Source organism: Canis lupus, chromosome 7 (assembly GCF_048164855.1).
Source record: "Canis lupus baileyi chromosome 7, mCanLup2.hap1, whole genome shotgun sequence".
Classification (NCBI taxonomy): domain Eukaryota; kingdom Metazoa; phylum Chordata; class Mammalia; order Carnivora; family Canidae; genus Canis; species Canis lupus.
The window spans coordinates 36,733,923-36,750,972 of NC_132844.1; the positions used below are offsets into that span (position 1 = coordinate 36,733,923).

At 37.5% G+C, this 17,050-nt stretch overlaps 1 protein-coding gene across 6 annotated transcripts in view; it reads right to left on the reverse strand.

Annotated features, from left to right (window-relative positions):
- The window catches only part of CD109 (CD109 molecule), a 126,419-nt gene that overhangs the window by 21,745 nt on the left and 87,624 nt on the right, over positions 1-17,050 (reverse strand). For all 6 annotated transcript variants that reach the window (XR_012033985.1, XM_072832330.1, XM_072832331.1 and 3 more), the window contains 4 exons: positions 14,944-15,057; positions 12,629-12,847; positions 11,724-11,868; positions 9,169-9,345 (listed from right to left, as the gene is read on the reverse strand). Coding sequence is in view for 5 of the 6 variants with exons in the window: in XM_072832330.1 (XP_072688431.1) it covers positions 9,169-9,345; positions 11,724-11,868; positions 12,629-12,847; positions 14,944-15,057 (655 nt within the window). In the remaining variant the exon portion in view is untranslated. The remainder of the gene's footprint in view (positions 1-9,168; positions 9,346-11,723; positions 11,869-12,628; positions 12,848-14,943; positions 15,058-17,050) is intronic.

Sequence of the window (17,050 nt, forward strand, 5' to 3'; positions counted from 1 at the left end):
ACTTCCTATTTTTAGGCCAACAACAGAAGGGGAAAATAGCTAAATAATCTAAGACAATTGCTTTAAAATTTTTTGGCCATAGATCAACTGGCCTACCCACCACATCAACTCCATATTCTCACTAAAAAAAAAAAAAAAAGAAAAAAGAACCCAGCAGTGGTAATGAAGTCTTACTATAGAAGTAAATTGAGAAGGGGGTTAAGGCTCATATAGCTGCTTTAATAAAAGCAGATGTTTCACATTCACAAATAAATGGTTGCAAATAAGACAGATGTTTCATATTCGGAAAGCAATGCATGCAGTCTCAAAGACCAATGACCAAAAAATCACAGGCCAAACACTAAAAGATTCACCAAACAACCCACAACAAACTAAGTTGCTAAAAATGAAAGTAAAATAGCAATAATTTATCATTAGAAAGCAAGCATAAGCAGGAGCCAAAAATATGTCCAACTCAAGGCATTATCAATGATTCTCTGATAACCAAGAACTCTTGCTGTAAATTACCGGACTCTACTATAGGCAGGTGATATCACACAGTATGAACTTTGCAGCATGGTCACATAGAGCCTGGAAACCATAAGCATTTATAAAATGTTTAATTCAATCCCTAGTAAACTATAGTAACAAAAAAAAGTTTAATCTATAAATACTACATTTTAGAAGCATCAATAACTATAAGTAATTATTCATATTTAACTAACATAACATGAGCATTAATGGTTTAAAATTACAGTTAATCTGCTCTTGCCATGTCCCAAACTTTCCTCCTTGAGCCCTTCCCCAGAAACCCCAGATCTGAGCATCTGATTTAAGCAACAATAAGACAAAGTATGTAAAAAACAAGACTCTGTTTCATGGTGATCTTTAAGACCTATAGTAAAAGAAATATGAACAACATTTTGGTAATGTCAGAATTTCTCTTTAAAGAATGGGGCTAGAATCTTGATATTTGAAACTGAAATATTAAGGCATAATAATTAAATATCCGATCTTGATCCAACACTATGTCTCAGGAACTGTTCGAAGCCCTTTCAGGTATGAACTTAGGTAATTTTCACAACTCTATGATGTAGATGCTATTTAGAGACAGTATCTTCAGAGATGAGGACACTGGTACTCAGAGCACACCAAGTGCAAGGTCATGCAGCCGGGAGGTATTGAAGCCAGAAACTAGCCAAGGTCTATGTCCCCAAAGCTGCTGTTTCTTGCTAACTCACAGAGCTTTTTCAGTGATTAATGTATGAAAAGTCCTCAGCACTGCACCTATTTTATACGGCAAGCCCTCAATAAACAAGAAGTATCACTCCATACCAAGGACATAGGAAAAGGCTTTCTAACACCCAATTTTTTAAAAAAAATATGTACTAAATAGGACCACAAAAAAATTCTTTAAACTTTTCCATGGCAAAACACACTATTGGCAAAGTTAAAAGATGATAAGTTAGAAGAATATATGTGCTACACACAGATAAGTGGCTAATGTCCCTAATATTAACATAAAAATTATATAATAAATTATATATATCCTTATGTATTATTACTGCATACCTATACATATATAAAGTACCTTTTAAGTACTTTTAAGTTTAAAGAAAAAGAGTAAATTCCTACAAAAAAGAAAATGGACAAAAGACAAGAACAATTTCACAAAAAAAGCAAAGAGAGATGAACTTCAATATGTGGGAAAATGTTCAACTTCATCATAAGTGCAATCCAAATTAAATACCATTTCCCTGAACTAGGGGTGGTGGAAGAGGAGGAGGGCAGGGGGTGGGGGTGAATGGGTGACAGGCACTGAGGGGGGCACTTGACAGGATGAGCAGTGGGTGTTATTCTGTATGTTGGCAAATTGAACACCAATAAAAAATAAATTATTATTAAAAAATAAATAGATAAATACCATTTCTCACCCATCCTATTAGCAAAGATTCAAAAGTCTGGCCACTCATTCTGTTGGGAAGGCTGTAAGGAAACCAATACCTTGTTCACTGCTACAGGGAACTCAGAATGGTACAACTGCTATAGGGGAGTGTTACACCTTTTGACCCAATAATCCCTCTTCTTAGATTATACCCTTAAGATATACCTTCAACAATACAAAAAATATGTATGCAGAAAATTATTCATTGCATTATTTGTAATTGCAAAAATACTGGAACTACCTAAATGCCCCCTAACTGGAGATTGCTTGAGTAAACTCAAACTGTAGCACATACACACAGTAGAGTCTATGCAATTGTGAAAAAAGATGAGAAATAGCTCTCTGAACTCATACAGGTTGATTTCCTGGATGCACGGTTAAGTGGAGAAGTATAGTACGCTACCTTTTGTGTAAGAAAAAGAGGAAATAAGAAAATATATATGCATATGTTAATTTCTGCAGAAAGAGAGAGCGAGAAAGAAACTAGAAACTAATGAAGTTACCCACAAGGGGCTGGGAGAAGGGATACAAGAGGGAGAGATACCCCTTTTAGAGTATGTTGGACTTTTGGAAGCATACTAATGTTCTACATATTCAAAAAAGAAAACAAACAAGAATAGGGAAAAAAATGATAGGCATTATTAACACTAGTTCACTCCAACATGTTTGAGTTTTCCAAACCTTGAAAAAAAAACAGCATATAATCTCTTCCTTTTTCAGAGGCAGTAAGGGTTCACAGAAAAGCAGAAAAACTTTCTAGTGTTTACAAAGGAAATTAGCAAAAGAATCCAAGACATTCTTCAATTTCCAATTCAGGACTAAATCCACCAAATAGCAGAGTTTATTTATTTTTTTTTTAATTTTTTTTTATTTATTTATGATAGTCATCACAGAGAGAGAGAGAGAGAGAGAGAGAGAGAGAGGCAGAGACATAAGCAGGCTCCATGCACCGGGAGCCCGACGTGGGATTCGATCCCTGGTCTCCAGGATCGCGCCCTGGGCCAAAGGCAGGTGCTAAACCGCTGCGCCACCCAGGGATCCCCAGATAGCAGAGTTTAACTGTGAACTCAATCTGACAGAGGAAGGAAAGAGAGAGGAAGGCAAGAGAGAGAGGAGAGGAGGAGAGGGGACACTAGGGCTGGAGAGGAGAGGAAAAAGAAGAAAAGAAAGCTTTCAGGACCCACCATCACTACAGGAAACATCTCTGTGAGAAGGACCAGCTTCTAAAGAGAGGACCATGTGTCTCCAAGCCCCTAAGTCACGTCAACAACTGCAGTTCCAAGTATGAGTTATTGTAAAACCAGAGAGATGAGATCATGCAGATGAGATCAGTGCTTATGGAAATTACCCCTCAGGTGGCTGACCTCCAACAGTCCCCATTTTAATATCAACAACTCGCACCATTCCTCTACAGTGCAGCCAGCCCAGAGGAGGCGGAGGACTCGCAGACAATCTCCAATTGCAGAGTGCATTTCTTGAGCTGGCTTAGATGACACTGAGACTCCAAACTTCCAGCTCTGCTCCCATAGCAGAACAAAGGAAAGAATCAGAACCTAGAGAGAGGAACTAATATGACTCTTCTAGTAGGAATATCCTGTGAAGTTTCCTTCCTCACCTTAAATCAGCCATGCATCCTTAGAGAATCCTCAACTGCTTCCCTTGCAAATCAACCATGCCACAAGCAGTAAAGGACATTGTTGACTCAGCTGTGATGTTCACTATTAATACAATTCAACATTGAAGCATAGTCACCTCAGTTGGAGACTTTTCGTAATAGATGAAAAAGGCAAAAATATGGTTTTCTCCAAAAGCTTATGAGGAAATAAGAGAATTGCCCCAAGGTCATAGTTTCAAGAATAGCTCTTGAGTTAGAAAGCAATAGTAAATAGGAATTAACAGACACTTCTTTATATTAGAATACAGAAGAAGTCAAGAGGGTGATAGGATAATGAACATGAACTATTGTTTATAAAGGGTCAGATAAGCTACACACTTACTGGGTTACGAATTTTCTTTGGAATAGCCATAAATGTAAAATATTTACAATTTATCATAATAAAGATGAAAATACTGTTCATAGAAATATATAGAAAAAAAGATAATTTCACTTGGTATACCTCAAGTATCAAAATTACATATAAATAAAAGAAGTAAAATCAGCTCATTGTGACTCTGTCACTCACTTCCTCTGGTAAAAAGCTGATAAAAATATTTTCTGTGCTAAGAGAAAAGTAATCATCATCAATGTCCTTACTCTGTATGATATGGAATATGGGAAATAAGAACTTCCCTGGGTTTTTAGGTTTTCAGCAATTTCACTATTGCCTGTAGCCATTCTTGCAAGGACCAGAGCAGCATCAGAATTCTAAGACCTATTTTTCCTGTTTTTTATTTCAATGGAAAAAATATATATAATGTATTCAACTAGGCTTGGTCTGAGTCTCATTTGAAAAATGGAGCCCCGGGTTCCATTTTTAAATATTTGAGGAAAACAAGTGATTTAAATCTCTAATTAACAGGATTTCCAGTCTTTACCCAAAACAGTTTTCAATTTACAATTCTATTTTTCTTTTTGACAGCAAAAGAAACTTCATTCAATGATGTAGCTGTTGTTTTGACCAAAAAAACAATGGGTTAGGTTACAAGGCTCCTGGGCCAAGCATGATTTAAGTAAAACAATGCGCTGTTCATAAATGACATTTAAATAATATAATCATGACTCATGCCAAAGCCACTTTAATTTCTTAAAAAATAAAAACAACTACAGTATATTTAGAGGACTTTGGCAAATGTGATGGCAAGAGAAAAAACAAAGTCTCTGAAATGAGACACTGATTTCATAATGAAAATCATTATACCAAGAAGCTATTGTCCACAACTTTGAAATACAATTCAGTTCAGCATGTGAAATGATGTATTTGGGGAAGCTCCATTGTGTCGGTTGCCATCAATCACTTCACCAGCTCAAAAGGTGAGCTGAAGCCACTGGCTCCATTTCTTAGCTTATAAGAACATGCCAAGGCCAGGTAAACCTTTAATGTTTGGAAACAATTGCTGCATTGTGGAAGTACTTAAGAGATGTTGTGGGCCCAATCTCTGCATTAGGATAAGGAACCTAAGGCCCAAAGAAATTAATATTGACAGTAACTCATTCATCCAGTCTGTATTTATGGTGGTGCTTATGTAGTGATACAATAGTGCAAAGATTAAACATAGTCTCCACTGTCATGGAGCTTACATTCTATGCAGGAGACACACAGATAATAGGCAAAAGAAATCATTTTAAATAATGTTGAGTGTGGTGAAGAAAATGAAATGAAGTTATATAAATAAGAGCTCCTAAATGCAAAGGGAAGGCCACTCCAAGGGAAACACTACCTAAATGACGAGAAGGAGCCAGCCATGGGAGGATTCCAGGAGAAGGAAGAGCAAGCTTAAAGCCCTGAAGCACCATGGAGCAGGGAGGGCTCCAGATGGAGACGAGGGGTTGCCAAGATGGGGCAGCCTCAGATTCACCACCAGAGAACCCATTAGAGAATTTTAAGCAAGGAAGTGATATGACTTTAACATTTTCAAAAGATCCCTTTTATTATATGTGGAACCTGTATTGAAGGACATAGAAGCAAAGAGATTTTCTAAAAGGAAGCCACTGGCATTGTCCAGGTGAGCACTGATGCTGTCTGAGTGGAAGGATTTGCCGTGGGATGGAGAGAGCGGAAGAACTTCACATTTGGTTTTTAGGCAGCTGGACAGGGTTTACTTGCTGACTATGAACCCTAACTCCCCAGTCAGATGCAACCAACTGTATACTACAGCTAACAATTATTGGGCACTGACTATGTTAAAGTGCTAAAATATCTTATTTAATCTTCAAAACAGCCCCCATGAAGTGGGTACTTTATTATCCCTATCTTACAGGTGGGAAAACCAGCGTAGGCGGCAGGATTCCGAGCCCTGGTGTGACAGCCTCCACAGCTGGCGCCGTAACCAGTGAACCCTCCTGTCCCCAAGGTGGAGCTTGCCTCCTTCACAGCAGTAGCGTTGTTTATGGCTATGGTACCTTGGAAAACTACGTGGCCTTTAGAGAATGATGTTTTCTCTGCCCTCTGGCCCTCTGCACCTTCTAACAACCAGCAAGTGTGAGGAAGGGAGAAGCATCAAGGAAAAGCAGCCACCCAAAGGGTGGCTTTGAAATAACTGCAGGTTGGCCCTCTTAACCTGGCTGGGGCTGGCCTGAGGGACCAGCACTCCTTTCGGAAAACCAACAGATACCAAGGATTTGGGGAGTTCATTTTTTAGGACCTCTGCTAACCCAGAGCAAGGTATCTAAAGCACAACTGAAATTATCTTTAAGGGATGATTTTATCATTTTATCATTCCTTAAATGGTTCAAACTATAAAACTGATCCTCTTTTTTTAAAGCATTAATATTTGACTAGCTAACATTACCATCCATAAAGCATATAAAATATGGAATTATGTGGCATTTTCAACAATATTTTATCTTATTTTATTAAATTATCCCAAAGAATGTGTATCAGACTATAAATCAACAGTCTAGTCCCTATGTACCTACTTCTACATGAAGCCAGTCACACTGCATTCTGAATATAAGATAGAATTTTGTTTACAAAAGGTACAGCGTTAAATTATGACAATCCCAAATACTTTTCCATCTCCTTAAATATGTGTTATGGCACATAACCATTATGGCATGGTTATAAACATAACCATTATGGTAACCATTATGGCAATGTGTAAAATCTCATTTTTCTGCTTAGCACGGCACACACTGTACCACAGACAGCACTTGGTACCACGTCTTAAACCTAATTATAATAGAATTTGAAAAAAAGCAGCTCTTGTATTTACATGTTTAAATATGACTGATTCACAAATATATGTATGAAGGAGGATGATTTTAAATGGGCAGCTCTGTATGGAAAGTACCAATTGCTAAATCTTCGAGAATTTCCTGAAGACCTAACCACATCCCAGGCCTATGGGCCTGGCTCTAATCTGAGTGGAAAATACACCACTATCTCCTTCATCACAGCAGTACTCAGTTCATACCCAACTCTGATTCCAAGCCCTGGTCTCCCTGTTTGTCCTCTCATGCAGCACATGGTTTCTGACTCACAACCCCCTTCCTCCCTCTCAGCCCTGGTCTGTACCAGCCTACCCCAGGGAGAGTTTTGGATACCAACCAGCTCATCCTCCAGGATCTCACATTTCATAGCTTACTCTGGTCTAACTGGACACTGCAGATTCTAACCTTTGCTGTCTCCTTCCCTATAGGAGCCTATGTAATGTCCTTACTATTGTATCAGAAGCCTCCTGAGACCTCTTGCACATTAGCCACACTCAAACATCTTGGCCAATTCCTAGACCTTTTCCATCCAAGCTTATGGTTTTTAAAAACCTAAAAATGTTGCCAAGTAAACTTATCTCATATCAATCTGAGGAAGAACACATATTCCAACACCATATCACCTGGAAATAATCATTGGTAAGTTATATACCCTCTGTGCCTCAGTTTCCTCACCTGTAAAATGGAAATAATATCAGTATGTATACCTCCTAGGGTTTTTGTAAGAATTAAATGAAAACATAGGGCACCTTGGTGGCACAATCCATTAAGCATCCAACTCTTGCAGCTCAGGTCATAATCCCAGAGTCATGAGACAGAGCCTCACATCCAGCTCTGTGATCAATGCAGAGTCCGCTTAAGATTCTACCTCCCTTTCCCTCTGCCCCTTTCCCCACCCTTACACATGCCAGAGCGTGCACATGCATATTCTTTCTCTCTCTCTCACACACTCTCTCTCTCTCTTTCTCTCTCTGTCAAACAAATAAGTAATCTCAAGGTAAAAAAAAGAATTAAATGAAAACATTTGTAAAGCCTTTAACAGGGTTGGTTATTACCATTTAATACATAAAATTTAATACATAAAATTTAGTTTAGGATAAATAAGTTCCTACATAATGAGGGAACCTGGAAGAAAAGCTCACATCAAAATATGTCTTTAAGCTTTCTAATTCGTAACTGTGGAGAAGTTAGTAAAATCACTAACAGCTTGCCTCTATTTGCATTTAATCCATTCCTTCCAAAAAACAAAAACAAAACACTTAGGAGTTGGGATTTTTAGATTACACTGAACAAAGATTTTTTTAGCATTTTGCATAAACCATTCTAATCCTCATAAATTTGATGGGCAGCAGGTAGCCCAAATTATGTAGACAAATAAACTCAACCACACAGAGATTTTGCTAGAAGTCCCCTAACATGGAAATGCAAAACCTAGATCATAATTTTGGGTAGCTGGCTTCTGGAGTATTTGAGGAAATCAAATATACATTATTATTAGTAGTAATAGTATTAGAAACATTTTTGTTTTTGTCTAAGGATGGACATTAAGTGCATGGACTCTGGGGCCAGGCAGTGAGTTCAAATCCCAGCTCTACTACTCACTTGCTAATAAGTTAATTAACTTTTCTGTGTCTCAGTTTCCTCTTCTGTAAAAACAAGAGGACAATACTAACACTGTGAGCATTAAATGAGACATTAATTACAAAGTGCTTAAAACACTGCCTGACACATATAAGTGCTCAGCTAATAGTAACTGTTGCTATTTGCAAGTTGCAGACACAAAGCATTTGGTATGCGTGAACAATATCTGCCTCTCAAGAACTCAGGGGACAGTAATCACGAGTCTGACATCTGAGAGATGAGCAGGGCCTCCTCATATAAACTATGCCCTCCTACTCCCACCTACCTGACATTTTAAACGCACTGAGAAGGTGCCTGCCCCATGGCACCACATGTGTGTATGTACAGACTGTCTTCACTGAACAAAGAATTCCTTGAGAAGAAAGGCCCTGACCTGTTTCCTCAGTGGCGGAGCTGACACTGGCACCAGCAGATACTCCATAAATGTGTGATGAATAAATGAACACTCAGTCCTCTAGATTTTTAAGTAGCTTTAAATTTCAGGTCCCTAATTAAAATACAAACCCTTCTAGACACTAATTCCTTAACGTGTTAGCAGCAATTAGTGACAATTAGCTGCAGGAAGAATGGTGACAGTTTCCCACTGCTTCTAGCACATTTCAACACCATCTAGTTCTACAATCACACAGCAAAGACAAATCAGTCTATACTGAAATACAGTCTAGAGTGGATTCTGCCTAAAAAAAAGAAATAAAGAAATTTACAAATAAAAGTACATTTCTAAAATGCTTACCTTGCCTCATAAATGAAAGGGCTTTTTCTTTTAAGTTTTCTGTCAGTTGTCTCTTTTTAGTTAGGTAATCCAAAACATAAATATTGGGAGCAAAATTTATCATGTTCTGTTCACCACAGCCATAAGGCATCCGAATCAATGAGGCTAAGCCATTGATGGAAGAACCAAGGATATCTCCTGAAAGCACAAGACATTCAATACATTCAGCAAATACTCAGTAATTGTAGCTCCTGGTGGCAAAGAAACTTCTGCTGAGTACAGAAGGCATGTGACACTGAAGCAAACCTGAAACAGGGTACAGACTTTATATCAAGCTTTTAGGGAGACTGGTCAAGTAACTGATTACACAGTGGCACCAAACTTGTAGATTATGTGACAAATCAGACTTCTAGTTCATTTAAAGATGTGGCATATGCCAGGCAAAAAAGAAGTTTAAAAAATCATTCTTGAACAAAAATATCAGGAACTGACCATCAGGAAACCATCATTTTTATATAAGAAAGAAATGTTTTATTAGTAGTATTCTTCACATAACTAGAACTTCACTCTGATTTCTTACTAACACACTACAAACACTTGAGAAATTATTTAAGAGTAAAGATTATAATATTTTTCAATGTGTTCTCTTTAATAAAAACAAAGTAGAATTAACATGTAAATGTATTTCAATGAATCTCAGAATCAAAACAGATAAGGGATATTCTTCAAAGTTAGTAATATAAAATTAACAAAATGCCTGCTTAAAAGACACCTCTACCTACATTCTAACACCATGACTTAGGGAAATAAGTAAAAAATTTAGAAATACAGAGGCTGAGTTCCAATTCTTACCCCACTGTGAGGGGTATCTGGATGGCTCAGTCAGTTAAATGTCTGCCTTTGGCTCAAGTCATGATCCTGAGGTCCTGGGATCAAGCCTCACATCAGGGACCCCCTCCCCTGCTCAGCAGTAAGCTTGCTTCTCCCTCTGCCTGATGCTCCCTGCTTGTGCTCTCTTCCTGTCAAATAAATAAATAAAATCTTAAAAAAAAAATTCCGACCCCACTGTGGCTAAGTTGTATGGAGAACACTCTTCCATCTAGTTTATTTTAGAAATTTACCCATTTCAAGTCCAAAAACTTAGTGATAACCTAATCCTTAAAAAAAGAATCTAAAAAGACAGGAAGACCTCTTTTAAATGAATAGGCTGCAGCCATGCTGGCATTTGATGTCTTAAACTTAAGATGTTAACACAAAAAAAAATTAATAGAGGTTATATTGTTATCATTCATGTTTTTATGGTTTTTAACATTCAAAGTGAACATAAACTTATAGTCTCAAAATTCAAAAAAGCAAACTAATATTCACACTAAAATTCTGGGCTACCAAAATAGATTTTTTTAAAAATAAATAACCAAATAAAAATACAACTTGAAAAATCATTCTTTGCATCAAGCTTAAAAATCAAACCTCAAGAGTATTTCAATAACTAAAGATAGACTCATTCCAATGTAAAGAATGGTGGTATGCATTTGAAACTGAAAAGTACCTTCCCTTTGTGTGTATGTGTACGGCATCCCCCCATGTGTGTGCTGCACCTCCCCACATCCCAACACTATGGGAGAATTTATTCACCTAGGTAGAGAGCTTGTTTAATTCTTCTTAAGAATTATGCCTAAGATTCTCAAAAAGTACTCTATAAGGGATTAGTTGGTTGAGTTATAATGGAAAGTATTAGATCAGATGGGGTGTAAAAGAACCTCTGAAAAAGTGCCTTAGGTCCTGAAATCTTGAAGACCTAACAAACTATTTAGATTCATTAATCTTCATTAATCTAAACATTTCCTTCAGTTATTTGTGAAGTGCAACCAGATAAATAGTTTATGTGGAAGCTATGTTTAACAGCTGATGTAATAATACTTTCAGGTTGCCAGAAGGTGACCAGGACAGGGTGAAATCAGTAGGTTGTTTGCATCCTGCTGTAAAGGTTATCTGCCTCCTGCACAGAGAACAGCTTTAGGCAATAGTGCTCAATTTCTAGTTAGAAGCACTTGTGAAACCTTTTCAAAATATACATAGCCCATGAAATTCTGATTGTGTGGGTTGAAAGTAGAGCTTGCGTTTTTACAAAACTCCATAAAAGATTCTGATATGTACCAGTGGCTGAAAATCACAGAAGCCAGAAGCTCCACTCTTAGAAATAATCCCACCCTCCAGCCACATTATGGTGGGTGCTGCTACCCAAACAGTGTTCTATACACCAGAAGCATCAGCATCAAGTGCGAGCTGGTTAGAAATGCATAATCTAAAGCCCCACCCCAAGCCTAATAAACCAACATCTTCCTCTAAACAAGATCCCTGCATGATTCATATGCACACTGCAATTAAGAACTAGCCTAGGACACATATCTGCTCGTCTTTCTATTGTTCTCAGCAGCTGGTATCAACTAAAAACTTTTGCAACCTCTTTTCTTATGACTAAATTAAAAAACACACCTAAACATAGATAAAATATGTACATTATATTGTCATATACAAATTAACCAGTAGTGATGGTGATAAGACTGTATTCTTACCAACTGCAGTGATCTGAACTCGTTCACTACCACTCACTGTGTTGGGAGGAAATGAGAAACTCAAAGTTTTCAGGGGAGTTTGTAACTTGTTGTCAGTCAAGTCTAACAAGATGGATTGTGAATACGATTTTTCTATTCCTTCAGCCTGTTGGAAAAAAGTAACACAATTAACATCATCTTCACTCATCTGTTTAGAGAACTTTATATAAATAAGATAAACGTCTTGCCTGTTGTATCTGCAGTATGTGTACAATTGAAAAAATACCTACTGTTTTTTATTCCTGCTCCAAATCTGTTACTAAACGCTTACTTTCTAGTTAAAGTAGACAAAACATTTCATGAAATGGTAATTGGAATGGCAAAGGATAAGATGAAAAGGTGATGAGAAAAACCCTCTGAAGTAAATCCTATTATTATCCAAAGAGAGATTATACACCTTGTTCTAAATCACATTTGACAGAGCTGGGATTTGAACCTAGGGCTGTCACATCGGAACACAAGTGCTTATCTACTAGGCTGAGTTGTCTTTTTCTGCATAATATCTTCTCCAAAATAAATCTACAAAATATCTTCCAATTATATTGAGGAATTTCAAAATTCAAAATCTACATATCCACTTGGCATGATTTACTAGGACCCCAGTGTAACACAGTTTGTAAATGCAACTGATTCCAAAAGAGATTCACTATACAGGCATACCATAAAGTTAAAGAGAATATTGGCAATTATCTCCAAAACATAATATAGATCTTTGCATACAGATGAGAAAACAATTAGACAATACCAAGTGGGTAGAGATGACCTACTAGATCTTGCCAACAAATTTAACCAAGAGAAAAACCATCTTCTATTTCCTTTTCAATTATGTATTTCCGTTTCACTTACTCAAGACTTCAAATACTTACCTTTACTAAAATCTTCTGTGTGACAGCATCAGAAGCAGTAGGTGAAATGGCTGTGACTGTGATAGGTATTTCCCCCAGATATGTTGGCCTGATTGGGAAAAGAACAGTTGCCCCATCCTCACTGGGAACCAGAATGGTCTGCTGGTGTCCTGTGACATTTATTTCATTTGAAGCCATTAGAATATCAAATTTGTCGCTTTTCTCAATGATTACTTCAACCTGGAAGGAAAATTATCAAAATTTTTCTATAATAAATGCTCCTCAGAAAAGTGTTGCTTTATCCCCACGTTAAATGCTATTAAATCCATGGAGCTCAAGACTAAGGAAGATGAGACAGAGATTCAGCCAAGGATAGGATGAGAGGGTCATCAGGAAAATCTTCATTTCTCTATGCTCTCCTCCATCTCCAGATATGTGGGAACAGGGCACTGCAGTTCCACTTATTTTTTAAATTTTATTTATTTATTTATTTTATATAGAGAGAGAGCACAAGCAGGGAGAAGGGGGAGCAGACAGAGGGAGAAGCAGGCTCCCTGCTGAGCAGGGAGCCCAAAGCAGGGCTCGATCCCAGGACCCTGGGATCATGACCTGAACCAAAGGCAGATGCTTCAACCAACTGAGCCACCCAGGCACCCCAGCAGTTCCATTTCTAACATTAAATGCCCATTAACATTAAGTTCTGTCATTATGCAAAGCCTTTGAGTGGGAAGGACATGCCCAGAAAGGTTATTTCATGTCATGGTATTGCCACCAGCCTGGTTTAACTGAGTCATCCTAGGACACTGGTCCCGTTAATAAACACCTAAGACAAACAAGATGAAGTGTTATTACATCCTTCGAGAGTCTCTGCTAAATTATTCCAAGGAAAGAATGACACAGAGATGAGTACTGAAGCATATATTGGTTGTAAACTTTTGTAAAGTATGTCAAAGCTGCCAATCTTATCAAGAGCGGCATTTATGGGATGCCTGGGTGGCTCGGCAATTGAGCACCTGCCTTCAGCTCAGGGCATGATCCTGGAGTCCTGGGGTCGAGTCCCGCATCAGGCTCCCTGCATGGAGCCTGCTTCTCTCTCTGCCAGTGTCTCTGCCTGTGTGTGTGTGTGTGTGTGTGTGTGTGTGTGTGTGTCTCTCATGAGTAAATAAAAAAGATCTTAAAAAAAAAAAAAAACAGCATTTACCCAAGCCTTATACTTCATGAGTTGTTTTCCATTTCCATTTCTCATCTGTTTATCAAAATATTTTCTCTAGGAATAATAATTATTAGTCCTATTTTACAGAGGAGGAACCTACTATTAACTTATTTCCTGGTAAGTTATAGAGCAGGACATTGAATCCAGGCCTTCTGATTCCAGATCTTTTGCTCTTTACAAGGTATAATTGTTGACTAAGTTAAAAAGTACAATTCAGGGGCACCTGAGTGGATCAGTTTGTTAAGTGTCTGCCTTCAGCTCAGGTCATGATCCAGAGTACTGGGATCGAGCCCCCATTGGGCTCCCCACTCAGCTGGGAGTCTGCTTTCTCTCTCTCCCTCTGCCCTTCCCCCCAACTCCTGCTCTCTCTTTCTCAAATAAATAAATAAAATCTTTTTTAAAAATTTAAGTACAATTTTAAAATACAATTTATAAAACATAGTATTTAAAGAGGTTGTGGAATTTTTATATAATGAAATTAATTACATACCCCTACTTACTCTAAGGGGAGAAAAAAATCAGTCACTTGGTTAGTACCACAATGGGCACAACACAAACGGTGGCCTAATAGGCCTGCCTTCCAGAGAACTGACTAACTAAAGGAAACATAAGACACATGACTCAAAAAACAAAGCCTTGTTTTGAATACACTGTATTCAAAATAGAGTACACTATATAAACATGGAAACAAGGCATAACAGAATGGGTGAGGAAGGGCATCCTAGTTTCAAGCCAGGTCTTGAAAGAAGTAAGTTCTTGCCAACTGCAAGGAGCACAAAATGGCAGTGAGAAGCAGCAACGCCTTCTAGATGCAGGGAAGGCTAGGAAAGGGTACAGGGAAGCAGAAAAGATAATGACCTGCCTCAGATATAGTGAGGAAATTATGCAGCTAATGTGGAAAACCTGTGCTGGAAATTAAACAGAATGTACAGACACACGCTAATACTATCCTTAGACATGAATAAGTAGAAGAAATCACTGACAAAGTATATTTATTTCCAGCCTCTCAGAAATGTATAAAATGCTTAGATTCCCAGATACCCAAACATTAACAATCCAATCCCTGTGTGTTTTCTCCATTTTTTTCCTGAAGTGTGAATTAACAAAACATTTAATATATTACCTCAGTGGCATCTTTCAAATAATTGAATATGGTTACTTCCAAAGCAAACTCTTCACCTCTGATAATAGAGTAAGGAAGATTCAAAAAAATGAAAAACGGTTGGAAGGCTTGTAGCTGGAAAAGACAAACAAATATATATTTTATTCAAATCAAAATGCTTCACATTCATGCAATTAAAAGCAAATCTCACAAAACCTGTGAAGCTTGTAATTCCACATAGAAATGTCCACTTGCCTACCAACAAAAAACAAACAGCAACTTATCCCAAATCAATGATGATAAATTGATAGGATGCTATTTAATAGAGTAATTACTACACTTTATAAATGCCTACTAGGACCCAGGGACTTTATTTTTTTATCATTTTATTTTACTTTCATCATGATAAGTATACTCTTTAACCCCCCCTCTTTAATCTCCTCTCTGGTCACCATCTGTTTGTTCATAGTTCAATCTGTTTCTCAGTTACCTCTTTTTTTCCTTTGTTCATTTGTTTTGTTTCTTACATTCCACAAATAAGATTATATCGTATTTGTCTTTCTCTGACTGACTTATTTGACTTAGCATTATACTCTCTAGCTCTATCCATGTTGTTGCAAATGGCAAGCTTTCATGCTTTTTATGGCTAATATTCCATCATATATTTATAACACATCTCCTTTATCCATTCATCTATCTGTGGACACTTGGGCTGCTTCTATAATTTGACTGTTGTAAATAATGCTGCAATAAACAGATGGTGCATGTATCCCTTTTAATTAGTGTTTTTGTTTTTTGAGAGTTAAATACCCAGTAGTGTGATTCCTAGATCATGGAGTGGTTTTATTTTTAGTCTTTTGAGGAACCTCCATGTTGTTTTCCAGAGTGGCTACACCACTTTGCATTCCTACCAACAGTACAAGGGGTTCTTTTTTCTCCACATCCTTGCCATCACCTGTTGTGTCTTGTGTTGTTGATTTTAACTATTCTGACAGGTGTGAGATGATATCTCATTGCACCTTTGATTTGCATTTCCCTGATAATCAGTGATGTTGAGCATCTTTTCATGTATCTGTTGGCCATCTGTATGTTTTCTGGGGAGAAACATCTGTTCATGTCTTCCGTCCATTTTAATCGGATTATTTGGTTTGGGAGTATTGAGTTTATCAGTTCTTTATATATTTTGGATACTAATCCTTTATCAGATATGTCATTTGCAAATATCTTCTCCCATTCATTGGGTTGTCTTTTAGTTTTGTTTTTTCCTTCACTGTCCAGAAATTTTTACTTTGATGTAGTCCCAATAGTTTATAGGTACTTTACACAAATTATTTCATTTAATCCTTACAACTTTTATGAGGCAGGATCTATGCTCATATTTTACAGAAAAGAAATCAGAAGCTCAGAGATCTCTGTAACTAGTACAAGATTACATCACTAGTGAATGAAGGAGCCAGAAATGGATCCCAGCATGTCTGATGCCAAAGCCCAGCTCCTCACCTACTATGCTATGATGACTCCACCAATCTGCTTTAAAAGCCACTGGCCAAGTCAAACAGCTCTTGTTTTAGACTCACGGAGAAAGTCTAAGTGATGTTCTGCTTACTACCTTCTAACATATATAGGCACATGTACTTTCTCCCTGGTGACCCAATTCTGATATTGTTGGCCAAATCCTACAGGGGCAGCTAAACCCCTACCCTGCCTCTGAAAATAAATCTTGATTAGTTTAGGCCAATGGTTGTCACTGGCAGCAGTAGTTCCCTCTAGAGGTTTACTCAGACATTTGTGGAAGTGTCTTAGAATGTTACAATGATTGAAAGGTACGATTGACACATAGTGGGTGAAAGTCTGAAATGCTCAGGACCGCCCCAGACAATGAAGAATTGTCCCACATCTCTCATGATTAAATGCCTCTTCAGACATTCACATAAAGTACTTACTTATGATGACCTGAACTTACAACCTAATTCGAACTTATATATAAACCCAAAGCATTTTTCAACACACACTGAATTTTTCATAAATACAACTATTTTGTAAATCAACAGAAGAGTGCATATTTTTGTGTTTATAACATTACCAAAAGTGGTTCATGGTTTCAAAGACTGACATCACTACAAGCAGT